General features: G+C 35.5%; 5 protein-coding genes and 1 long non-coding RNA gene across 6 annotated transcripts; 4 read left to right on the top strand and 2 right to left on the bottom strand.

Moving 5' to 3' along the window:
* Nucleotides 1-812: 812 nt before the first annotated feature.
* On the bottom strand, nt 813-4,490 carry LOC110941144 (cytochrome P450 71A2). The gene is made up of 2 exons (XM_022182765.2): nt 3,594-4,490; nt 813-1,498 (listed from the first exon to the last, which is right to left on the bottom strand). Exons 1-2 carry the CDS (start codon nt 4,470-4,472, stop codon nt 899-901), a joined length of 1,479 nt encoding a protein of 492 aa, XP_022038457.1. The 5' UTR covers nt 4,473-4,490; the 3' UTR covers nt 813-898.
* Nucleotides 4,491-8,449: 3,959 nt separating this feature from the next.
* Nucleotides 8,450-8,771, top strand: LOC118492486. Its single transcript, XR_004893985.1, has 3 exons — nt 8,450-8,512; nt 8,599-8,646; nt 8,729-8,771. It is a non-coding gene; the product is annotated as an uncharacterized LOC118492486 (long non-coding RNA).
* Nucleotides 8,772-9,035: 264 nt separating this feature from the next.
* Nucleotides 9,036-10,550, top strand: LOC118492485. The gene is made up of 4 exons (XM_035990563.1): nt 9,036-9,086; nt 9,162-9,922; nt 10,018-10,227; nt 10,313-10,550. The coding sequence occupies exons 2-4, from the start codon at nt 9,185-9,187 to the stop codon at nt 10,424-10,426; spliced, it is 1,062 nt and encodes a 353-aa protein (XP_035846456.1). The 5' UTR covers nt 9,036-9,086; nt 9,162-9,184; the 3' UTR covers nt 10,427-10,550.
* LOC118492148 lies at nt 10,524-12,813 on the top strand. The gene is made up of 11 exons (XM_035989951.1): nt 10,524-10,572; nt 10,668-10,715; nt 11,130-11,204; nt 11,279-11,341; nt 11,420-11,482; nt 11,562-11,624; nt 11,704-11,766; nt 12,061-12,201; nt 12,320-12,400; nt 12,491-12,529; nt 12,626-12,813. Exons 1-11 carry the CDS (start codon nt 10,524-10,526, stop codon nt 12,811-12,813), a joined length of 873 nt encoding a protein of 290 aa, XP_035845844.1.
* Nucleotides 12,814-13,511: 698 nt separating this feature from the next.
* On the top strand, nt 13,512-14,336 carry LOC110939090. The gene is made up of 2 exons (XM_022180953.2): nt 13,512-13,743; nt 13,839-14,336. Exons 1-2 carry the CDS (start codon nt 13,522-13,524, stop codon nt 13,983-13,985), a joined length of 369 nt encoding a protein of 122 aa, XP_022036645.1. The 5' UTR covers nt 13,512-13,521; the 3' UTR covers nt 13,986-14,336.
* Nucleotides 14,337-18,873: 4,537 nt separating this feature from the next.
* Nucleotides 18,874-20,898, bottom strand: LOC110941055 (protein FAR1-RELATED SEQUENCE 5). Its single transcript, XM_022182661.2, has 4 exons — nt 20,633-20,898; nt 20,301-20,559; nt 19,648-20,217; nt 18,874-19,548 (listed from the first exon to the last, which is right to left on the bottom strand). The coding sequence occupies exons 1-4, from the start codon at nt 20,896-20,898 to the stop codon at nt 18,874-18,876; spliced, it is 1,770 nt and encodes a 589-aa protein (XP_022038353.2).
* Nucleotides 20,899-26,174: the final 5,276 nt, after the last annotated feature.

The following is a 26,174-nucleotide window of genomic DNA, read 5'->3' on the forward strand; positions in this document are numbered from 1 at the left end:
GTTACCGTAAAATATGACCATTTTTAACCAAACAAATATCGACCTACATTAGAACATTAATCAGCCACTTGTTCATAAGGGCTGTATTTGGATACGTATGGGCAATTTTAACTCTAACCGATTCCATGTTTATACATGTGAAATTCGTATTTCACATACACGTGAACAAACGTACAAGTTCCCACTACCTCATATGAAGGATTAACACCACATTTGGAAACTTTTAGTACCAAGGACACCAAAATCTTATATTCAGATTTTGAGACGGGCCACGTCACAAATTTGCCTTCACCCGTCAAAAACTTAAAAGCCTCATCAGATTGGACAGTACGAGGGCATGGAGAGGGGAGGGCAAGCCCCTCCATGCCACCCCACCATAAACGCCACAAGAGTTTGGGCACTTGGAAGTTTGATCCACTTGCTTTTTTAGCGCTTTGCCCTTGCCTTTCACCACCCCTCCCCTTTTTGTGATGGGAGGACAAAACAGGCCTTTTCGTGATGTGATGACTGTGGGGCATGCTCTTTTCCCGTTACCCTTTCCTACCACACCATGTAGTGTGAGAGATTCATCGACCAATGTTTACAAAACTGCAATATTCCTCAGGTACACCATCGACCATGTCGGATACCCATTGGTGATTTCACTGACACTTCAAAACCCAAGTTTTATTTGGGTTTTGTGTGGTCACGTAGCCCTTAAAACTAACAGTATTCTCTGTGATGTGATGTGATGTAATGACAATTGTATGATGGATGCTACGTTCATGTAAAAAATACTGTAGACATATAAAAAAAAATAAAAATACAGCAGTTGATAATTTATTTGTTTCAGCTCACTTTCATATAACATAAAGTACAAGGAATTATTACACACACAAGGAGTTGGTCCAACAAGTTACTACTCCCTAGGAGTTGCTTTGACAAGTATAGGAAACTTCCTACGGACGGTAAAACTATCACTCTCAGTCATGTCTATAGGCTCGTTCCCCAGCAATGAAAATTCAAACTTATACACCAAATTTGCCAACACAATTTCGTTAATAATCATTGCAAAACTAATACCAGGACACCTTCGTCTTCCAGCACCAAATGGTATAAACTCGAAATGAAAACCTTTATAATCAGTAGCGGTGTTCAAGAACCTCTCTGGTCTAAACTCTTCAGGTTCTTCCCATATTAAAGGATCTCTTGCTATCGCCCATGCGTTAATCATCACTTGCGAACCTGATGGGATGTCGTAGCCGAGTAGTTTAACGTCTTTTGTTGATTCACGGGGAACAAGCAATGGAGCTGGAACGTGTAATCGTAGGGCTTCTTTGAGGACGGCTTTTAGATAGGGCATATTGTCTAAGTCGTCTTCGGTGATCATTTCTCTTCCTTGTCCTACTGTGTGTGCCTCTTGTTGCAATTTTTTCATTGTACGTGGGTTTCGTAGTAGCTCGCCAATCGCCCAGTCGAGGCTAGTGGATGTGGTATCAGTGCCACCATTAAACACGTCCTAGGAATCATGAATCAAATTACACATGTATGTATGTATATAGGTGACGGTTAAAAATGTACATGTGTGCATATATGATATCTCATATGTGTAGAGCTGCGTGACATCGACACGCTTATTAGTAAAACCCAACATTCACTTATTTTTTTGTTTTAAGATTGTAGTTTAGTTTACCTAGTTGTCAACATTATGGTGGTTCACACATGTATAGCAAGTACACATAATACTTATATATGGGGGATAAACGGTACCTCAAGCCTCATTAGTCATCTACTCGTTTATCAAAGAATAATATAGAAAGAAGACAGGAAAATGAAAAGCAAAAGGTTGTAAGTTTTTAGATTTTTTTTTCAAACGGTGACTTTCTTTTTGAGTGACCCAATGTCACACCGCCTAAACGACGGTCCTAGCCAAGATCTGCCCATACTACGTTGTCTTAACTGGATCCGCGCTGGGTTGGTCAAACTTGATTACGGCGTTCCCCCGAAAACCGTACTGCCTCCACACGAGATGCCTTGCTGAAGTAACAGCCGGATGAAACCGGGGTACGGCTCAGGATCGAACCCCCCTCGGTGGGTTTGTCACCATCATTGCCCAATATCTACCCCAATATAACACAAGTGGGAATCGAACTTGAATCTCCATTGAAAATATGACTTTATTAATCTTTTAATTTGGTTTCTACACATATGGGAAGGTAAAAAGTTTCATATATAATTTTAAGGATTTTAATTATAACTTTAAAACATTTGGCACAATCCTTTAAAGCATTGTTGACTTTTACACCAACTTCTCCACAAGCTTTTAAATTAATATAACTTTTTCATACATTAATATTTTTGTTTAAAATGATTATACCATAAAAACAAACGTTATTATATATATAATTTAGCAAGTTGTTAGCTAGAGTGTCACTAAAGAAATTTACAAAAATGACCTCAACACACAAAAGCTTTAGTTTTATGTTTATTTATTAGAATGCCATTAATGTTAACAAGTCACCTCAATGGCTTTTTCTTTCCTTCTACCTTTCATCCATGGACACATCTGCAGGTCGATTACATCCCTTTGCTCACCGGGTGGGTGAAATATCGGGTAATTCACCGTATTGCTACCAAATATCAGTTTCTGATTAAGACCATTCGATCTGGTTTACGTCTCCACACAGTGCCATCTACTATGATCTGGGCATGGGATGAAATACTCTCCGGCACCAACAGAGTTTCTTAACTTAATAGCTGCTCCACGGCCGACGTCATCTTCACACATTTCCGAGTGGTCGCCGTTCATGTGATCTAGATTGATTTGTGGTATGGATATTGGGATATAAATGGTGATTATGGATGTGATAGTGAGGTAACAGGAGAGCGTTTAGAGAGATAGAGACATGGATAGTTTACATAGAGAAAAAAATAGTTAGCTTAATTAGTGTGCCAAGTATGCATCCAATCAATTATAAGGAATAGTGTTTAAAATATATAATTCAAGTATGTAATAATTTAATTTTAACAGGTATACATGTACGAAATGTGAGTTAAGTAGCATGTCCTTATTATCTATTTAACATGTTTATGCTTCTTTATTTTAAATATTTTTATTTGAACCAGATATCAACATCGGTATCGATAATCCATATCAAGTGTCGATACCATATATTTATATCATAATAACCGAATTAATACCTATCCAATTCTCCGACATAATAAACTTAATCGACCGAATTTCGCCGTAACGGCGGACGCCATCACTAGTTTTTTTTAATTTGAGTATGATATTGTTGAAAATCTTTTATTTAAAAAAAAATAATATGTTACGTGATTACCAGTGTTTGTGTTCCCATCACATCACATGAACACATTACACACCTACTAGATCTAAAATATGTGTGTGTATTTATGAATATAAGACGTACCAAATAATTTAAAGGACTAATATTTGATAGAAGCCGTAACAACTATATATGTTTTTCCTATATTAATTATAGTGTCTTCTAAGCAGCACTCATTTCGTATGCATATGTAAAATTTCATGCATAAACATCTAATTTAGGAGAGATACATACATGAATAAGAATAAGAAAGGAAAGACGTATTACCAAGCTGAGGGCTTTTATATTCTTTTTCTCAAGATGAAACCCTGTCGAGTTATCTTTTTGAATTTCTAATAAAATATCAACAAGATCTTGGCCTTGAGCATCACCCTCTTTCTTGTTTACATGTTCGTCAATTACAATATCATAAAACTCATCAATATCTTTAGCAAGTTTTTCAATTTCTCGTTCTAATCCAGTAAATCTATCCATCCATGCTAATGAAGGAAAAACGGTCTCAAAACAAAAACGTCCCAACACATCTAAAGTCCGGTCTAGCAAATGCTTAAGCTCCATCCCTTCATATATCTTTCCGAAAGCTGCCCTAGAGATCACATTATGTGTAAGGGTAGCAACTAACTCACTCAAATTAAAAACGGATTCATTGGTTCCTTGAATCTTTTTTATCATACTCGCCACCTCCTCCTCCCTCACTTTTCGGTATGACTCAACCCTTTTGTTACTTAAAACATGGAGTACAGCAATACTTTTGAGTTGCCTCCACTGCTCTCCATATTTGGAAAAGGCTATATCTGTGCCATCATAAGTAAGTTTACGAATGGTGCTTAAATACGGTCTATTTGCAAATGTTATATCGTGGGTTTTCATAATCTCTCTAGCTGCATCAACGGAAGAGGCTACAATTATCGGCACACTACCAAAGTGAACCAATACGAGTGGACCATAAGTCTTAGCCATGGATTGAAGGACACGGTGCATGCCCACGCCTAATTGGTGAAGGTTTCCTATTAATGGTAACCTTGGAGGAGATGGAGGTAGGTTTTTATGGGATTTTTTGGAAGAAAAATAATATAATTTCGAAACATGTAAGGCAAAAATTATAGGAAGAGAATAGAAGACAAAAACTTGTAGGTTGAAAGACATTTTATCGATGTTCTTGCTAAGTCCCCTTGTATGTCTTTGCTTATGTTGAGTATGGAGCATATATATATAATGAAAGTTCCATATGAGATACTATTTACAACGTTTATGCTTCTAGAAATCTCAAAAAGTCAACAAGAAACCCTTATTATCTTAATTATTGTAGCCTCCATCTATTTGTATAGTTAAGAGCTAAATATATCTATATAAAGTAATAAAAATAATATCTTAAAATAGATCCTGTGATACTGGGTAACAAATATGGAATACTAAGGTTTCCACATGGAGTGTCCTGATGTAAATCATATTTCCATTTCCAACCTATAAATTTCCAATATTTTGTTGCTTTATATGGTTGTAATATATGCATAGGAGGTTTTTAAAAAAAAGAAAGTTGTATTTTCTACTTTTAACTCAAAAGGTTTTATCTTTTACATTTTAACCTCTTCTACTTTTTTAATTTTAAACCAAAGTTTTTCATTTTTTACAATTTAACCCTAACACTTTTATATTTTCAACTTTTATCCACCATATTTTTCATCTTTCACAAGTTTTTTGTTTTACGTTTCTTTTTATATTTTGCGAGTCAATACGTCGCAACGTGTGTGTGGGGTTCAACGTTTTTTCCCATTTGACAGGCCAATCGCAATGCGTCTATTTTTCTCCATTTAGCAAGTTCGTCGCAACGCGCGGGTCCTGAATCGACTTAATTTTTCTTTTCTATGTTTTACGTTTATGTCTAACTTCTTCGCATTAACACGCCGCAACGGGCATGCGTGGTTCAACATTTTACGTTTTTTTTTTGTTAGGTGTTATTTTTTACCTTTTTATTTGTTTTATTTGCACGAGCTTTTCTAATGTTGATGGTCGCTAGCAGTGGTGTAGCATTAGTGCTACTTGCCACGATTTTGCGAATATATTTTACCTATTAAGTTTTTTTTTGATAATTTGTTTCGAGTTTACCCATATATCTTCTTTACTTAAGAAAAACTAATTTTTTTACGTGTATATTTTTATGTACGTGTCCGTATAAATTTGGTTTGCTCTATATTTCGACGTAAACTTTTTCTGGAAACGAATCAGGTTAAATATAATACGTTTTAGTTTAAAACCGTTTCGGTATAAATTCAACTTGGTGTATGTTTCGACGTAAACTTTTTTTGGAAACGAGTCGGATCAAATATAATATGTTTTCGTGATTATTTTGTGAATGTTTTGTAAATTTTGTTTGGATCCAAGTGGAGTCAAATTGTGGTTTCGTTTTTCCTTTTTTTAAAACCTCTAGTTAATCTCTTTTTTTATTATACCTGTCAACTTTTGCGTTATACCCGTTACGTTTTCTATGTATGACTCGGGTCATATGTAATACGTTATGATTTTACTCTATAATTTGATCTACTTTATATTTTGATCCAATCGCAATGCTTATATAGGTTACATTGAGTTTAATCAGATACGTCAAAATGCGTGTTTTCATATGGTTAACGGACTTAACGCATCACATAACGTTTGGACTAATCCATTCGATGTTTGTGAAGAATCTGCACCGCAACGCGCGCGGGTCTTAATTCTAGTTAAAATCAAATGCTAACTAAAACGTTAACCAATGGGGTGGTGGTCCATTAGCAAAGGCAAAGCCTTTAAAAACACCTAGATTGTTCGAGGAAAACGTAGACCATGTGTTTGCGCTTTGTCCGTTTTCACAGCAGGTTTGGGACAAGGTTATGCAGTGGTGGAGGCTGCCCCCATGTATTTTATTTGAAGCTAGAGATATTCTGAAAATTCATGAACAAAACCGCGGATCGACGAAGTGGAAGAAAGTTATTTATATGGTAAGTCTCACTACTATCTGGTGCATTTGGCGAGCTCGTAATGAGGCAGTCTTTAACAACTCGCTGCAGAAAGTTGGAGAAGTCTTGGATGAAATAAAGGTCTTAAGTCACCTTTGGCTTAGAAACAGAGCAAAGGTTTTTGCTCTTTCTTGGGACAACTGGTGCATGGCAAATGTATTAAGTATGGGGGTTTAATGTAGCAATTGGTTGTTTCTTCTAGACTGTATGTATCTGGGTGGATGTAATTTGGTGTATGTCTAACTATTGTTAGCATCTGTATATATAAAATTGCTTTGTTGGCCTTTAAAAAAAAACACCTAGATTGGGAAAGAGAAATTCTTAGGTTCAAGTCCCACAAAGGACATTGGATTAAAGAAATTAGTCATTAAAAAAAAAACTAACTAAAACGTTATGGCAAAAAGCTAATTACTGTGGCAAAGTTATTGCTTCTAGAATTCTAGCTCCGCTGCTAACTACAAAAATCAATAATCATTATTAGGACTTGAAAAACAAGTTCCATTTTCGTTATAGAATGTTTAAAATAATAATCTTTTACCACACACAAATTTTGTTTCAAGGTGCTCTTGAAAGCAGTTTTTCTATCCTCTAGGATGGAGTAGGGCTGGCCAGAGTAGTGTTAGGTGGACGACCACTCTGGGCCCAAATCGAAATAAGGCCTATCTATATATATATATATATATATATATATATATAGGGCAAGGATAAATCGAAAACCCGGTTGAGTTGACTAAACCCTGAAAACCCATTAACTACCATTGATTAAGCTTGATGGATGGTTGAGATTCATTTTCGTCACTAGTGAAATATGAATTCCTTTCTCACTATTTTTTAATATAAATTATGTACCTAAAGGGGCAATATGGGAAAAGATTAATATACTCTGCATGAGTGTAAGAACCTTTACATCAAATATCAAACAGCTGCATCATTACACCTCCCTAATCCTAAAAACCCTACATCACTCTACAATTTCAAAAACCACAAAAATATTACCAGACTCACATAACTCTCTCATACTCTTCAACAACCGCTCTCAAATTAACCCCAAAAATCACCGGAGAGTCACTCTCTCTCATCATCTTCACCGGAGAGTCGCTCTCTCTCATCATCTTCATCAAGCGTATAACTTCATCGACGAAGATATTCAGAAAATCACCGTAGAATTTCAACGGTCACCGGAAGAAAAAATTCAGGCTAAAAACGAGAGGGGTTCAGGTGCGTCGCTCTCTTGGTTGACTAAAATCATCAACTTTGTTTTAGCTATTCAGAATTAGGGTGTTTTATAACAGAGATTATATGGTTTGGGCCTATAGGGTTTTTTAAGACTTTTGAAAATGCTGGATTGCTTTATACCCATTTAGGTTTTTCTTAATTACAGGTACCATTAGGGGTTTTTGTTGGTTTTAAATAATCTAACTTGTTAAAAAAGAAAGTTGAAAAATTTAGGTAGTTATGAATTTTCTTTTAGAGATACAGATCTGGGATGTGTGAAAATAAAGAATATAAACTATTAAACAGTTTTCAAAGTGCTCGGTTACTTCATACATCTGGTTTTCTGTTAAATGACAGGGGTGACATTAGGGCTTTTTCGGGATGAACACATGATCAATTTGGGGTGGGGGTGGTGGTGGGGTGGTTTGTGGGTTAATTTTGATTGAGAAAAAAAAAACTGATAGTGTGTACTTGTTCATTCTAAGGAAACAAAACTCTGCTTGCTATAAACTGATCTGGGCCATAGTGATCTACTGTTGATTGGAGTCCTATATTTGTTATCTAGTGGTGATATGTGTCTGTTAGAAAAGTCATGTGGTCCATATATTGACTGCCTCTTTATCTCATACTTTTGCAGGATCCGTTGTAACAGCTAAGAATAGCAAAACAAATCCGACAAAAAAAATGACCACAGGTGCTTATAAATTAGATAAACTATGATCAATTATGCTTACAGATTAAAAACCATTTTGTATTTATTGATGTTGACTACAAATAAAAAATGCAGCTAAAAAGGTTCGTGATACCCCGGTGGTTGAGAAGCGCAAAAACAGGCAACAAATATGTACGTAACTACTTTTTATTCTTTACATGTTTGTTTGTCATGTTATGTCTAATTTCCATAAGCTTTCTAAAAAACAGTGACACCGGATACTAATACATGCGGACCAGCAATGCGGACAAGGGGGGCTAGAAAAGGTTTAAAATTAGTCTTTTTTTTTATAAATATTTTGGTAAAGGTTGTTACTAGTTCATGATCTATATAAAACTTGTACAAAATGTAGTTAAGGATGCACATTGTGAGGAGAAGGTACGCAGGAGAAAGCTAATAAGTACGTAAAAAAGCATTTTTTTTCTTTCGATTGTCTAATAGTAATGCTTTATATAAATAATAAAACAAATATGGTGCCACAGTTTTACCAGATAGTGACTTGGACACTCCGATGGAAAACATTGAGAAAAGAAATAAAGGTACATTTTTTAATGTATGGAAGCTTTGGTTACATTCTTCTTGAATCTAATATTTATGTGTACATGACTTTGTAAAACATTTGTAAGGCGAGGGCGATCAGGACGGGCCGGCAACACGTACAAGAGGAGGTACAAAACTGTGCTAGACATGATCTTTGAGAGTCTAAATAAAATGAATATATGTTTCAATACTTGGCTTACGTACTTTAATGCTAATTATTTACAAAAAAATGTATATTTACAGCTCAGCGATGGCGTGAAGATAGCAAACCAAAGAAAAATGTCAAAAGGAAACTAATAAGTACGTAAACACACCCCACTACTACTTTCCTTCTTTATGAAATATGTAAATCTTAACCAAAAGTTGTTATCTTAGTTTCAGCAGATGGTGACTCACAGATGACTGCAGATACAGCTCTACCAAAACAGGATGCAATTGCTGTTAAAAAAACAAAAAAAGCAAAACATGATCGGGTGGAAACCCGAAGTGGCAAACACGCAAAAACGACGCATAAGTGGCCTAAATTAAAAACACGTTCGTCACCTATGCAGTTGTTCAAATGCATCAAGTCTCTAACGAGGAACCAACAAGAAGACGTTAATAGGATGGGTTTTGGAAAAATGTTGTCATTCAACATCAGTGGGATACCTCTAAAAATTGCCCACTATGTTGTGGACCACTTTAACCCAGAAGAAATGGCTATTGAATTGCCATGTGGGTCAATAGATGTTGATGTTCAGTCTGTCCATGACCTTCTAGGGATTCCTAAGAAGGGCATAGACATGCAAAATGTACGAACATATTCAAAGCTTGATGTTGCTGTTGAAGCATGGAGAAAACGATATCGTAAACGATTTGTGGCACCAACGAACCTGGCACGATCTATACTCACAAGTGATGAAGCCAACAGTTTTGATTTCCGACTGGACTTCCTGATGTTATTCTTAACCGTCATGGTTGAGTGTAACAAAAATGGGCGAATGAAAGAGTGGATTTTGAAAACTTTTAGAGGAGACACGGATTTTAGTAAAATCAATTGGTGTGCCTATCTGATCCAACAAATCAAATCATGTAAAGATGGCTGGAAGAGTTGTGATCCTGAATCTCCATTTTCTGGACCACTCACACTTTTGGCTGTAAGTGTCCTGTTTAACAAAACTTACTAACAATATAGGCATACAACATTTGTTTTGTTATCTTACCGCTTGTTTTTTTTTTCGCCGTTACACAGTTGCTATATGTCGACAGAGTTAAATGCACAGGATTTCCAGTTGACCGGACAATATACCCAATCGTATTCTGGAGCAAATACGAACTGAAAAAAAGAGAACGGTTTGAGATAAAAAGAGGTGGCTTTGGTGGAGAGGATTTGCATGAAGTTGGTGTGGTTAGACGGGATCCAAGAAAAACAGAGTTACATGCTAATGATGAAGTTCTGAGTGTAAGATTAATAATTACAACCAATTACAAAATAATTATGTTCTTTCGAAAATTGGTTAAAATGTATTTTATAACTTTGTTTGTAGAATGAGATTGCATTGATAGAAAAACATTTGGACGTGATGGAGGCGAAAAGAGTTACGGTGCAAAAAAAAATTGGAAGTAGTGTTCAATGCTCATCCAGACAACGAGCAAGTTAAAAAATTGATACAACGATTTGAGAAAATTGTACACTCAAAAAAAACAAGGATATCGCTGTGGCCTGATTCCCCAAGGGAAAAAATTGCTGGGGTGCTCATGTCTCTTAACAAGACAGTCCAAAACCCAGATAATGATTACACAGAAGGTACAACGGGAAAACGGATGTGTATCACTTCATTGAATATGTACTCAGTTTTTTCTACAAGCTGTTACTAATTTGAATATTTTTTTTAAATGCAGACCCTGAAGATGATGTGCCAAACGCGGCTGCAGTGGCAAAGATCAATGGTATGACCTTTTTTACAAAAAATATTTATCTTTTTTTATTTGCAAATAATCGTTTACACGAAAAAAGTATTCATATGTATTTGTAGCTCAAAAAAAATAGAGTTCGAGATAACTTTTTTGGTAAGACTTACTGGAACAAGAATATACTTATCGTAATTCGTTCAGATTCGTTGAGCCATAAAGTGCTTTTTACGTTCTTCGTACAATCAATTTACTCCTACATGTTAAAAATTTATTTGAAAGATGGATTAACAAGCTCCATTTTGATTACATTTTCCCGAAAAAAATAACAGTGCCATTAGAAATGCCTATGTATAGTAGTTCAAAAACTTAGGGTACATTTAATGTATCGTGGTCATGGACTGACTCTTTAAACCCATTCATTTCTAACACAAAAATAATGAGAATTGACAGATTCGAATAAACCGAATCATGTGGATGTGCGAAATAAAAAACGCAGTGCAGCGACTGATAATTTACTGAAAAAAGGTAAGGTGCAAAAAAAAGTATAATACACGCACGTGTGATAATAAACTGATACAATTTTTTTAAAACATATATAGCGTCTGGCAATGATCGGGAGAATGGCAATGGTAAGCGAATGAAGAATGATGTGTCGGCAAAAGGTAACTTTAGTGATGACAATCCTAACAAAAACGTCTTGTGTGATAATAAACTGATACTATTTTTTTTAACGTATATAGCATCTGGCAATGATCGGGGGGATGGCGATGGTAAGCGAATGAAGAATGATGTGTCGGCAAAAGGTAACTTTAGTGATGACAATCCTAACAAAAACGTCTTGTGTGATAATAAACTGATACTATTTTTTTTAAACGTATATAGCATCTGGCAATAATCGGGGGAATGGCGATGGTAAGCGAATGAAGAATGATGTGTCGGCAAAAGGTAACTTTATTGATGACAATCCTAACAAAAACGTCTTGGGTGATAATAAACTGATACTAATTTTTTTAAACGTATATAGCATCTGGCAATGATCAGGGGAATGGCGATGGTAAGCAAATGAAGAATGATGTGTCGGCAAAAGGTAACTTTAGTGATGACAATCCTAACAAAAACGTTATGTGAGGAAAAGCTAACTTTAATTTCTTTATTTGAAATAGAAACTCCACTTTAATTTCCTACACGACAACATACACGTGCAGTAATTGTAGATAGAAAAATAACAAAAAAAAATTAATGACATCAATGTTACATTTCTCTACAGATGAAAAAATGTAAAATGTTTAACTAACTATAAGTAGTAAACCACCAAAATGTATGTCCTAAAATTGCAAACTAAGCGTAACATGTGTGTATGTGGCCACATTAAAATAAATAGATCGGGGTAAGGCTGACAAAACACCAGAGATGATAGATGGAGAAAGGTGCGGAGATGCCACTACAAAAAAAAATGCTACATGTGGAGACATAGGCAACAAAGAAATTGAGGCAAAAGATCAAGAGACGATAACTACAACAAGTAAGTTTTACATCTTACATATAACCCGTCACAAGTGTAGAAAAGTCAAGAAAACCAAATCACACACAAAACAAACTAACACGTATGTGTCTGTGTACATGTGAATGAATATAAAAAGACAAGAACAACGAAACACAAAACATGCAAGGATTGTTTGATGCGCCTACCTTTCACCTGCTCACACAAGACACCGAATTAGGTGACTCATAATTCCCCAAAAAAAATGAACATGTCTTATTTCTGTACACAACGGATAACCCGACTTATCAATACGAAAAAAAAATTGCAGGTGATGATGTCGATGATACGCATGACAAAAATCAAGAAGGTCAGTTCTACATGTTTTTTTTACTTCTTTCGAAGATTATAATAAACTTGGCATTTTTTTATTAAAAACTAACAAACAAAAACTAAAATTGAGCAGGGAAGGGAACGGCTGAAAAGGATATCACATGTAATGCTTTGATAAAGGAACTCGAATCAAGACGAAGAAAACCAGTTGGTAGGTTCGCCCGCTTATGTGATGACCATGAAGACGAAATGGGAATAGACATTACAACGGAAGAACAGCGTATTTGGGATTTTCTATTCGATGTGAAGTACTCAATGTAAGCTTCAGTTTAAAAATATTAAAAATATTACTTGTTACATTATGCAAAACTTTGGTCCTCTGATAGATTATGGAATGTTTTTGCTCCAAATAGTATGTTTTTTTTTTTAAAATAGTCTATTATGTTTTAAATGTATAACTGCATATGATTTTTCGCAAAACAGGACACGTGGAATGGTCATCTCCTTGTCTAGCGGGGTAACAAAAAAATTTGGTCAATCTGCTGGGTAAGTTCACCTATAAAAGATATACATAAAACATAATAGGCCTAGTTTCTTGATATCCAGAATCTAATCTACATATCTAACATTGTCTTGCGCAGAGATGTTATCTTCGAGAGTATATACGGCTTAGAACTCACAAAAACGCTGATGCGCACTTTGAGGGAGGAAGTGAAGGTCTGCTCTGATGTAGTTGATGCTTGGGTAGATGTGATGAATTATGAAGAACTTGACAGAACCGACGGCTGCCCAACGCGGGTTTATTTTAGCACAACTGTGATAGTAAGTATTCATACTATATTACTTGATCTTTGACTGTGATTTTGGATTTATTAAGTCTTTGGGAACGTTGTAAGTATGTCTATCTAAATGCATCTTTTGAATTATGGTGATTCGCGGCTTGCACCACCTTATTGACACAACTTATTTTGGAAAAAAAAACCGGACAGCTGGCTTTTGACGGATTCTACTTGTGATGATGATGAACGTATGCAAACGTTCGGCGAAAGGATGGTCGTAGGCGGCGCATATGATTTCATTGGGATCAAAATGGGTTTCTTTCCAATCCTCGAGAATGATGAATATTACATGCTTGTTTTCGATCTGGAAAACGGTGAAATAACCGTCATAGACCACAAGCCTGATCGCACACCCTTAGCTGGCATTAGGGATCATCAAGACTACTACAAAAAAGATACACCATACAAAGTGGTTAGTCATTTTCTTTTCCCATAAAAACATTAGGATGAAAAACAAGAACTCATACAAAAACTGATTAGTTTATCGTTTTTTTTTTTTTTTTACAGAAGCATATGCTGGACAATTATTTGGAGCATTGCAAACATCCGTTAAAGGATAAAATTGCACCAGCCAAGATTAAGAGGTGTGATATCCATTGGGCGACAAGTGCACATCCAATGGATAGTGCAGTATTCCTTATGCACCACATGTAGAATTTTAATGGCGTTGGTAAACACTTTGAATGTGGTTTTAGTAGCAACTGGAAGCAAAAGCAAAAACAGATTCTTACCCTCCGAAAAAAATTCGCTACACGCATACTACTCTGTGATGTGAATGTGATGAAGGGAAAGGTTCGTGATGCTGCATTATCAGTGTAAGTTGCTGCTCCGTATGGTAATGTTATGTTTTTGTGTGGATGGGACTATGGTGTACAACTTAAACAATTTAAACTCGTACTTTCTCAGTTGCCTATATGTATCTAACTATTAATGTCTGTCGTTGATCCGGACATCTTAAACATTTTGGTGAAGCATAAGTAAACTACTGGAAAGTTTGACAAGCGACCATAACTATCAATATGTGTGTTCTTTGCTATAATAATTAGCGTTAGTCAAGCGGCCATAACTATCATTACAGAATTGCTTTGTTACAAAAAAATACCTTTCTTTGTACAAACAAACAGTACCAAAAAAAATGTAACAATATATATTAAATTGAGGGGCGAGTTACCTGCTATGCAAAACCTAACTACTCATTATAATATATTTTCATAAATGCCAGCTTTGAATTGTCAAATCTGCAAAAAAAAAGTACACGCATGTACCCCAAACCATATACAAGAAATATATGATAGTACCCATTATTATAATAATATATATGAAGTAGTTGTTATGGGGAATCTAAGATGGACAAAAAGCCATGATAGTTCTCAGATTGTACTTATGGGAAACGTTAAACTTATATGTTAACTCAATTGAAATACTATTATAGTATTTTTATAAAGAAAAAAAAAAGTGAAGTCTTACAAAGTAGTTGTGCCAACTTGGAAGTGACTAATCTGCATAAGTACATACATATCGAACACTATATCCAAGAAATATATAAAAGTACAGTCTCATTAATTGCCCCAATATGGGGAATCTAAATTGGACAAAAAGGAAACTTATCACTTATTAATGTTTACACCAATGAAAAGGCATAAATAATAAAAAGGAAAAAATATGTGTACTTCTAGCTCTATCTTATGTCCAATTAAAAAAAGGAATAAATCACTACTTCTATCTCTAAGTATATTCATTGTTAATGTATCTCTGTCATGATTTCGTAACTACAGTACACACATCTAATAAATTCCAAATTGACTCTTTGCGTGTAATAATAAAAATATAAAATATATATATACACCTGTCGCATTTGGGTAAACAAAAAACGATGCAAAAATCAAAAGTCCAAATCTTTAAAGAAAATTGTAACTCCTTAAATCAAAAAAATAATTATCTCCTATGTTGCTCAGTGTAGTACATTTAATGTTGATGTAAACTGATGTAAACAATATAATTAATTTTTCCACCTAACATCATTTGATTGTCTATAAAAATAAGGTGAAATGTAAAATTTAGTTTCATCACTTGTTCACCATAAAAAAGAACTAAAAAAAACACCTTACTATGTCTAGTCCATCATCACCGGCGAACTCAAAACGGGTTACCAAACGATTACGGAGAACTCTTTCATTCGAACTCCAAACTCCAAAATCGGATTGCAACCCAGAGTGTTCTCAAATCACAAAAACCCCTTGCATTCCGTCAATGCCGCCCACTGTTGAAGAAAATCTGGATATCGATGCTAAGCTTATAAGTGATCTCCTTACTAACACTAAAGCTGAAGCAACAACACATGATGAGATGTCGCTAGATGATGAACTTTTGGATGTTGACTGGGGATCATTTTACTTCACCACACAAGTTACCCCCGTCAAAAAAACTTCATCTGTGGTGCTCGAAGACCAAGCAAAACCAGTCAACGGCACCCAGGAGACCTCCCCGGCAGTTGATCAAAAAACTATCGATGATCCTGAAGATGATCCTATAGATGATGATTACTCTTGTTACTCTCAAAACACCCTTATCTCGTGGGCCAACCACAACCCGTGGGAGAGTGAGCTTAGCCCAGAACCACTTAGCACTGAAATTGAGTATGGCACACCAAGATCGTTTCTTGACTAAATAGTGGTGTTTACATCAAGTTGCTATTATCGGTGTGAAAAAAAATGTGCCCCAATTTTCCCTCTCTCATGCAATATAGGGGCTACTTTACTTATCCTATGTTGTTTACCATATCTAGTGTTGAAGTTATTATGTACTCAACTATTGAGATAAATCTATGTTTTTTCCAGTGTATCTTATTCAATAATTCGTGTCATTATTATATGATTTTAAAAAAAAATGATATCTTAAAAAAAGGGCATACATAGGTTACACACTTTAGGGAAAAATAAATAAATAAATAAAAAGGAGACACGTGATCAAATCTAAAAAAACATACAATGTTGTTGGGGAAAAAAAATACTCAAGAAAGGTTCAAAGGCACATGATCAAACACACATATAACAAAAAATGTACAAAAAAATCTCGCTGAAAAAAATGTATCTCGGATACACCAAAAATGTACAAAAATCATAGGCAAAAAAAAAATGTAACATGGTAAAGACAAGAACCAAAAAAAACATAACATAAAAAATTCTCAGATTCAAAACATCAAAACTCTACATAAAATCTTAGTGGGAAAAAATGTAATATGGTAAAAACAAAACCCAAAACCCCATAACATAGAAAAATCTCAGATTCAACCAAACATCACCAAGTACATACTAGAAAATGTCATTAAACATACTAATAAGCATAATCCAACTAAGTACTAACTAATTCTTAATCATAACAAACAATGCTAACAAGTAAGCTGCCAAACACTAACGCTAATATCAGTAACCATATAACCCTATTCTTCTTCCGAATTTCTTGTTCGCGGGTAAACAGTTCAGCTTGCAGGTTGTTGATGTTCCTCAAAAGACCTGGTATGATCCTAGTTGACCGTAAGCACATCGGTGGGTCGACCCAACCAATGAAAGGGCAGTTGCTAGGCTACATTAAAAAAAGGGCAAAAAACACGATTAGAACACATGTTTACTTAATAAAACTAGGGTTTGAATCTTTTACCTTAAATGGACATGAATAGAACCTTCTTCCTGGGTTATCGTCGGTCCATGATGTCCGAATAACAGCAATCCTCCCACATGAACACCTTTTCATCTTTTTTGAGAGATAGATGAATATAGTTTGGGTAGTTGGAGATGGAGATAGTTGGAAGCTTGTAGTTGAAATGATGGATCTAATATAAAGATATGAACCAACCATTTGTGGGTCCCATGGTAAAATATATCCTTTTGTCATTACCCACGTCCATGTACTTCCTACTTTTTTAACTTTCCATTACTTTTTTTAACAAATGGGGCTTACCCCCCCCTATGAAAAAGTTTACCACATATCTACTTGAATAAACCAAAAACATAATACAAAAAATAATAATACATCCCAAGAAATAAAGTAACAACACACAAAGTAGATAGTTTTTTTTTCCATTACATATTACACCACAAAAGATTACAAAAACATTAGACACATAAATTACTCCTTACATAATGTTGATAACCTGATACTACACCTAATTTCTAATTAACCTAAAAACATACATACATCTTAAAAAACAACATAATTAATAAAACACACCAACAACACCTAATTTCTACTTGAGCTTGTTCATGTGAACCATTTTTTGCACTTGCAAGGGTTTGCTGGCACAGGGGAAACTGATATGTTTATTGGGAAATATGAATCCCACTCAATTTCACTCATCCATGAGACATCATCAACCCAATCGCTGGTTGTGGGGTCTTCAACATCTCTTTTTTTTGGGAATGTTGTAGGCTCACCCTTGGGCACTACTCTTGGCTCCATCTTGACTGTAGCGTTAACAGTAGGCTCGTTTTTCGGTATTGCTCGCGCCGTAGGCTTCACATCGGGTTCAACCTTGGGGGTCGGAAAACTAGTTCTCTTCCCGCGGGGGTGCCCATCACTGGTAAAAATCTCCCTAAGCGTACGTATGGGCATAGCGGGTAGAGGGGTTGTTTCAGGAATATCGCCAACGCCGACTGGATGCGATGCATACTTTCGAAGTCTCTTGCCAACATTAATGAACTCATTTTTTTCAGGCTTGAGATCGATCGCCTCAACATCCGGAACTTTGGAAACCAAACATGGCCTCTTGTGCATTGTTATGCTTTGTGTGTGATAAGTAGGTAACAATGCTTTGGGGATATACACATTGGGGGGTGCTGAAACTTATTTATAATGAAAAAGGATGGTGGTGATTAGATATGAAAGTAAATGACAAATTAAATGCATCGCCAGGTAAAAAAGGGAAAAAGTAACAAAAAGATACATCTTTTTTTTTGTTACTGGCTTTTGTAACGAAAAGGGACATTTTCTAGCTAATTATATACATAAAATGGATGTAACGACCAAAATATGTAACATGGTATAAAAAAAAATCCATAAGATTGAAAAATCTCAGATTCAAACACAGCAAAGAATCTACAAAAATACTCATGGTAAAAAAATGTAACATAGTAAAAAAAAAACTAAAAAATACATAGCATAAACAGGTACATACTAACGAAAATATCATTAGCATACTAACAAAAGATAAATCCAACTAAGTACCACCCATTTCTTAATCTCAACAAACAATGCAACGTTTACTTCTAACACAAAACATTAGGGATATCATTTCATAATGCAACTGATCAGTTAAAACATAGTCATTAAACTTAAAACCATACGACATACCAAAACCACATACATTCTAACATGCAAACATATGCATGTGCATCGACTTTCAGATAATCTACACATGCAAACATGTGCATGTCCAAAAGGGGTGATCAAAGTTTACTTGCGCTCCACTAAAATGGAGACCAAAAAGCTGGCGTCATAAAAGTTTTCAAAACACGCACATCACACACATCAACATAAAAATACCAACTCAAGTGGACTCCTGGCTCGCAGAGCTTGAGTCTTCGTCCTCGTCCTCGTTACCCGATTTATTCTTATTCTTGTTCTTCTTTTTCTTGCAATTTCTTGAATCATGCCCAGTCACGTACTTCATACAGGTTCGGCAAAGCCTGGGTGTTTTGGGAGGTTTGACAGCAGAGTTGCTCGTTCCATCCTGAGGTGCTCTAGACAATCGCCGGCGTTTGCCGCGTCCTTTGTTCCTGATCCCGTCTGGGTTGTCGAGAGTTACGTCCCCATCTAAAGAAACACCAAGCAATTCTTCAACAGCAGCATAGTTATCATTGTTGGCTTCGTCATCAACTGGTCCTCCATTTAGTAACTTGCATTTCAGTTCCTTTATCTGCTCAGCGAAAGAGGAAAGTCCTCCAACATCGCTTCTTAATGCGTCCACACATTCAGTTACGATCTCAAGGATCTGACTTCTCGCAGCAGCTTGTGGACGAGTGTCAACGCCATATCGACTCTCAATAGAAAATAAACTTTTAGGAAGCACGTCCCTAGACCAACGCTTAACAACATACTGGGCCGGGATTCTTTCAATATTGTTTACCCGGTAAACACAAAAAAAGTGCCTACACAAATATCCAATACGGATGAAGTTGTTGCATGAACAGGATACCGACTGGTTACTCAACTCAAGTATAACCTATAAAAACACCAAAACACATAATTAAGCTTCTATGAAAAAAAGCATAATGAATAACTTAAAACAAAAAATGCAACTATAAGGATACATCAAAATTACCGTAAATGTGTTGGTTGCATTGTTACGTTTGTCCAATTGATTCACATAGTAAACACAACCTTCATCACAATCCTCCGTGTTTACAATGTAACAAAACAGCTTCCCCTTGTATATCTCTTTTCTTACTTCCGTAGAAATTGCATGTGTATACAACTCAAAAGCATGCTTCTCAATAGCTAGGTCAGTACTGTCCATGAATACACTAGATGAAGTTTTAAACTCTGCAACGCGTTGCCTGTAACGCTGATTGTCTATCCTAGTCTCGTAACATAGCATGAACTGAACTAGTGTGTTAGCGCTAGAAGAGTTGACCTTGAAGCTTGAGTTAGAGCTTTCACATCTTGATGTAGTCTTCATCAAACAACACATTGGGATGTCACGGAAGTAGGCAGGTACCCATTGGTCCCTAATTGAGTACATGTCCTTCAACCAGTCGTGATCTTGTAACCCATATTCCTCCATCAAAAGTTGCCACCGCGTCACAAATGTAGATGGCTTCATGTGAATACTCCACACCAAACGATGCATCAATGCTCTTAGCTCAGAGTTTTGTAACAAGTCTCCAGCAATCTATACAAATGAAAACACAAAAACTGTTAAAATAAATGAAACAAAAAAAAACTTCTCAAAATAGATTCATAAATTAATAAAACCTTGGTGGGAAGTTTCTTCATAATATGCCACATGCAAAGGCGGTGCCGAGAGTCTGTGAAAACCTCTGAAATGGCAGCTTTCATTGAAGGATCCTGGTCCGTCAGAACTAGCTTTGGTTGCTTCTTGTGTGCCTTCAGAAATGATTCAAGTAACCACTTGTAAGACTCAGTGGTTTCGTTGAATAACAAGCCAGCACCGAATGTCACACATTGTTTATGATTATCAACGCCTGTGAAAGGTACAAAAATCATGTTGTACCTGTGCGACAAAGAAAAAAAAAAGTTAAATAATATGTTAAAGGGAAAAAAAGTGCAACTATCAAAAACCTTACTTGTTAGTGTGATAAGTCGCATCAAAAGCTAACACATCCCCAAACACCTCGTAGTTTATCTTGGATATTTCGTCTGCCCAAAAAATCGATCTCAATTGCCCTTTCTCAACAACAAACTCATAGTAAAAGTCTGGTAAGCTCTCGGATCTTTCTTTGAGACGATCTATAACAAGTTGCGCATCACGGTCGCCAATATAAAGCCTAACCGACTGGCTCCAGTTCTTAAAATCAGTTGGCGTGCCACGTACATTGTGATGTCCACCCATCAGGGACACTAAAACTCTGTGAGAAACAATCGGACCAATTCTGTTCAAACTCATGTTATGGATAAACTGTTTGGATGCAAATGGTAGTTTCCTTGAAGTCCTACTTAGGTCACGATTGAAACGCTCAACAAACGGATGATTATGGTGCTCATTGAACCCTACCACTGTGCACGTAGAGCTGCCCTCACAAAACTTAACCAGTATACTAGCCTTGCAATCTGTCACTGTGAAATTACTTTGCCTAATAGTCAAGCTTGAATGCTCCAAAGTATCAGTTTTACGCTTAATCTATGGTTTTGAATATTTAGTACACCTTATGTACTGGTGAGTGACAACCCCCTTCCATCTCTTGGTTTGCCCCTTACGAATAGAAAACCCAGAATACACAGCATAATCCTTGTACATACTGAACACATCCTTCCACGTTTCATAAACAGAACCAACAACAGGCTTTAAAACAATAGGAACATTAGGACACCACATTCTAGTCCCATTGGGTGTGTGGTGAACATAAAATTCCTCGTCCGCATGAACACCTAGAAAAAGTGTATTGATTAAATAAATCATAACACGTATAGGTTAAAACACAAATTTACTTGTAACATGAAAACATAACAAACTGATACTATAGTTTCCAAAAATACAACATTAACACCTTTTCCAAAAAAAATTCAAATAAAACGTGGAAGTACATTTTATTGATGACGCCAAAAAGTGTAGATGCTATTGCATTTTTTTAATGGTGACCATATGTCATACTTTGTTAACGTATCCTTACTAAATTATTATTATGGTATGCGATAGTGTCACCTTTTCAATACATACTATGATATATAACCTAACCATAGTACCAAGTTCAATACCTTTGTTTCCAAAAAAATATAAAAACTTAATACAAGTCTAACGACATGTTTTCTAAAAGCTTGTTTCTTAAAAAAATGGTTACACTTGTTTTTTGCCTTGGAAAAAAAATACCACATTTTCAACCAAACTACCCAAAACATCATCTGTTTAATAATAATAATAATAATAATAATAATAATAATAATAATAATAATAATAATAATAATAATAATAATAATAATAAACTACAAACAACAATTAAACTATAGATAAAAACAATGACCTGTTGATAACAACTGAGTAAAAGTACAATCTTGAACACCATCTTCATCATCATCTAGTCCATTTTGATTCAGAATTGAGGCTACACATAAAAAAAAAATAAGCAACAACAATCCAATGTACAACTAAACAAATAAATCCTTATTTTACACAACAGAAAAAATAAAGGAACCAACATGAATCGAACGAATATCTACACAAGCATTTAAAGCTGTACATTTAATGAAACAGAAAAAAAAATCACTCACGTGTAATCTCTGAAGAAATAGGTTCAGGATCTGGAGAAACTCTACCCTCAACCAAAGCATCTTCATCTTCATTAAATGCAAAATGAAGTGAAAGATTATGTGGGACAACATTTAATGGTGAACCGGGATCATCATTGAGGTTGGCTACCTCCGTACCGCCGGCAACAGTTAGATGTTGTTGGTTGTTCAGATCAGCCATGTTAAATGCAAAGTCTCTTCAATGGTGAGTAAGGATTCTCTTTAACACATTCTCTATGGTGTGAATAAATGAAGAGAAAGAAACTGATGAGAAGAAAGGATTCTCTTTAACACATTCTTTATGATATTGGAAGGTTGTGATATTAAGAAAGGAGAGAAGAAGAAAGTCTCCAAGTACAAGCATTTATTAAAAGCATGACAAGATGAAGGTTTGATACAAGGAGAGAAGTCTGCGTGTGCAGACATCACCATCGCCATCTATAGATGTCAAAAGTGAAACATGCAAAATTACTATCATGCCCCTCCTTCTTCAAACAACAAATTAAACGTGGATCAATCCTAGCCATATATTAGAGTTTTCAGGGTTTAGTCAACTGGACTGAGTTTTCTCATTATAATTAGCCTATATATATATATATATATATATATATATATATATATATATATATATATATATATATATATATATATATATATATATATATATATATAGGGGATCGCTAAAATGAAAACCGCCTCTAGTTGTAAAAACCATGGAAACCACTTTCTAGCATTTAGATCAACTTGATGGATGGATAAGATTAAAAGTAACAAAAATTAATATTAAATGGTTTTTGTCTTATTATGTCTTTAATATTATAATCCAAAAGGGTATTTAAGTAATTTTGTTTTTTTTGTCTTATTTAAGTTTATTGTTTTTTATTACAATTTTGTCCTATTACATTAAATGTTTTTTTTTCTTAAATCAGTTTTTTTTTTATATTAAACAAACATCAGTTTTTTTTCTTTCTAAAATCTGTTTTTTTTTTTCTAAAATCTGTTTTTTTTTTTCTAAAATCTGTTTTTTTTTCTAAAATCAGTCTTTTTTTTCACGCCGTTTTACGACCCGTTTTTACGACCCGTCTTACACCCGAGTTTTTCAAGCGACGTTTTTTTAACACGCCGTTTTTTTAACGCGCCGTTTTTTACGCGGCGTTTTTTACGCGCCTATTTTTTAACGCCGTTTTTTACGCGTCGTTTTTTAACGCCATTTTTACGTTTTACGCGCCGGTTTTTAACGTTAACGTTTTTTTACGTTTTACGCGCCGGTTTTTTACATTAATGTTTTTTTTACGTTTTACGCGCCGGTTTTTTACGTTAACATTTTTACGTTTACGTTTTACCTAAAACTTTTTACGTTTTTACGGAAAACCTTTTACGTTAATGTTTTTTACATTTTACGCACCGGGTTTTTACGTTAACATTTTTAAATTGGTTTTTTACGTTAACGGTTTTTTTACGTTAACGGTTTTTTTACGTTAACGGTTTTTATGTTAACGGTTTTTTACGTTAACGTTTTACGTTAACGTTTTTTTCGTTCTAGTAAAAAAAATTTACGTTTTACGTTTTACGTAGAACTTTTTATTTTTTACGTTTTACGTAAAACGTAAAACGTTTTACGTATGACTTTTTATGATTTACGTAAAACGTTTTACGTCAAACTTTTTACGCTTCACGTTTTTACGCTTTACGTTAAAAAAGTTTACGGGTTATTTTACGTTAACGGTTTTTTTACGTTAACGGTTTTTACGTTAACGGTTTTTTACGTTAACGTTTTTTTCGTTTTAGTAAAAAAAAATTACGTTTTACGTTTTACGTAGAACTTTTTACTTTTTACGTTTTACGTAAAACGTAAGACTTTTTACGATTTACGTAAAACGTTTTACGTAAAACTTTTTACGCTTCACGTTTTTACGTTTTACGTTAAAAAAGTTTACGGGTTATTTTTTTTTACAAAATTTTTTTTACGCAAAAACGAACGCACCCAGAAACCGTAAACTCGGGAGGTGTCTCAGATATATTGTTATCATCATCGACGCCTCAAAAAAAATATAAAAACCCAACAAACATAAAAAACAAAAGGGTATCTCGAAAAAAAAACGGGGTTTGGCTCAGATTATCCGATAATCAAGAGGCTGCAAAAGTGGGGTTGCAGGATCAAAAACCCTACCCTCCGCCGTCCTTGCCGCGCCATCGTCGTCAAAATCTACGGGTTTTTTTTTTTTTTTTGCATCATCGCCACCCCGTCGATCGTATCAAAACCCACAGATTTAAATATCACAAATCAAAACCCACAGATCAACATGAACAACATTCAAACCCAGATTCAACCCAGATTCAACATGAACAACATTCAAACCAGATTCAGCATGAACATCATTCAAAAAACAGAATATCATTCAAACGCGGATTCAACAGGATCAAAAAAGGTCACAATAACATCATTCAAACCCACATTCAACATGAACAACATTCAAGCCCAGATTCAACAGAATCAAACCCAGAAAGTCAAACCCCCAAGAACACCCATCAGATTCAAGAACACCCATCAGATTCAAAAAAACCCAGAAAAATCAAACCCAGAAAAATCAAGAACACCCATCAGATTCAAGAACACCCAAAAATCAAACCCAGATTCAAGAACACCCAAAAATCAACCCCAGAAAAATCAAGAACACATACCAAAAAAACCATTAGCATCACCGGCTCAGCCAAAACATACCCCCGTCGCCGGACCTGTGTCGGTCGGACAGGAGATCGAGAGGAGCCGGACCTGGGTCGCCGGTCTTCATTCATCCACCGCCACCGCCTTCATCCACCGCCACCGCCTTCATCCACCGCCACCGCCTTCATCCACCGCCACCAACCACAAATCCACCACCACCTAACACCAGTCTCAAAGGGGGCGGCGGAGAGGAAAGGGAGGCAGAAGATGCCGCCGGAGAGACGCCGCCACCAACCCCCAAATGTTATAAACAAACAACATCAAACCGGTCTTCATCTTCGTCCCAGATGAAGAACAGGGGTTGGGATTTTGTGAGAATCGGTCTTCATCTTCATCCCGGCGAATAACTTCATCTTTGTGATGATTGCGGGCGGCGGAGGGGTAGCTGTGGGTGGCGGCGACGGCGGATAGGGAAGGTTTTTCTTTTGATTTGTAGGGGGTGGGGATTATGATGATTGAAGGAGAACCAGGGATGAAGGAGAATCGGAGGGGATGAAGGAGAACAGGGATGAAAGTATGTTTATGAGAGAGAAGACTGACATTTATAAGGGAGGTGAGAGAAACTGACATTTTATAAATGAGGAGAGAGGGTGACATGTGGAGTAAATGACCATACTACCATTTGAGTTGTTATATTCTGATTGGTTGAGAGTGGTTCTCGCGGTTCTTACAACTGGAGGTGGTTTTCATTTTAGCGGCTCCCTATATATATATATATATATATATATATATATATATATATATATATATATATAAGATAAAGCTAGGTAGGAAACCCTCGATTGGTAGAAAACCCGGGAAACTCAAAGCTCCTGACATTTTTTTTTTTGAAAAAAATAACACATGTAATATACATGTTTTTAAGAGTTTTGGGCCAAAAAAAACAAAAAAGCGCCGAAGGAATGTTTTTTAAAAAAAAAAAATTCAGCAAGTTTCAGTCTTTGTTGCCTAACACATGTTAGTTACCCGGAGATTGCTGAAATTTGTTTTTTTTTTAAATATCCCTTCGGCGCTTTTTTGTTTTTTTTGGCCCAAAACTCTTAAAAACATGTATATTACATGTGTTATTTTTTTCAAAAAAAAAAACGTCGGGAGGTTGGGTAAAAATGGGAGGAGTTTTGAGTTTCTAGAGTTTTCTAAAAACATAAGGGTTTTCTACC

This window comes from Helianthus annuus, chromosome 5 (genome assembly GCF_002127325.2).
Source record: "Helianthus annuus cultivar XRQ/B chromosome 5, HanXRQr2.0-SUNRISE, whole genome shotgun sequence".
Lineage (NCBI taxonomy): Eukaryota > Viridiplantae > Streptophyta > Magnoliopsida > Asterales > Asteraceae > Helianthus > Helianthus annuus.

Coding starts and splice junctions, on each gene's coding strand:
- LOC110941144 (XM_022182765.2), bottom strand. CDS start 4,472: ATGTCTTTCAACCTACAAGTTTTTGTCTTCTATTCTCTTCCTATAATT. Junction 1,499..3,593: donor ATATAAAAGCCCTCAGCTTG/GTAATACGTCTT, acceptor CATGATTCCTAG/GACGTGTTTAATGGTGGCAC.
- LOC110939090 (XM_022180953.2), top strand. CDS start 13,522: ATGCAAACGTTCGGCGAAAGGATGGTCGTAGGCGGCGCATATGATTTC. Junction 13,744..13,838: donor AAGATACACCATACAAAGTG/GTTAGTCATTTT, acceptor TTTTTTTTACAG/AAGCATATGCTGGACAATTA.
- LOC118492485 (XM_035990563.1), top strand. CDS start 9,185: ATGACTGCAGATACAGCTCTACCAAAACAGGATGCAATTGCTGTTAAA. Junction 9,923..10,017: donor GACCACTCACACTTTTGGCT/GTAAGTGTCCTG, acceptor GCCGTTACACAG/TTGCTATATGTCGACAGAGT. Junction 10,228..10,312: donor CTAATGATGAAGTTCTGAGT/GTAAGATTAATA, acceptor CTTTGTTTGTAG/AATGAGATTGCATTGATAGA.
- LOC118492148 (XM_035989951.1), top strand. CDS start 10,524: ATGTCTCTTAACAAGACAGTCCAAAACCCAGATAATGATTACACAGAA. Junction 12,401..12,490: donor CACACAAGACACCGAATTAG/GTGACTCATAAT, acceptor AAAAAATTGCAG/GTGATGATGTCGATGATACG. Junction 12,530..12,625: donor GCATGACAAAAATCAAGAAG/GTCAGTTCTACA, acceptor AAAATTGAGCAG/GGAAGGGAACGGCTGAAAAG.
- LOC110941055 (XM_022182661.2), bottom strand. CDS start 20,898: ATGGGTGGACATCACAATGTACGTGGCACGCCAACTGATTTTAAGAAC. Junction 20,560..20,632: donor GCGACTTATCACACTAACAA/GTAAGGTTTTTG, acceptor TTTGTCGCACAG/GTACAACATGATTTTTGTAC. Junction 20,218..20,300: donor TGAAGAAACTTCCCACCAAG/GTTTTATTAATT, acceptor TCATTTGTATAG/ATTGCTGGAGACTTGTTACA.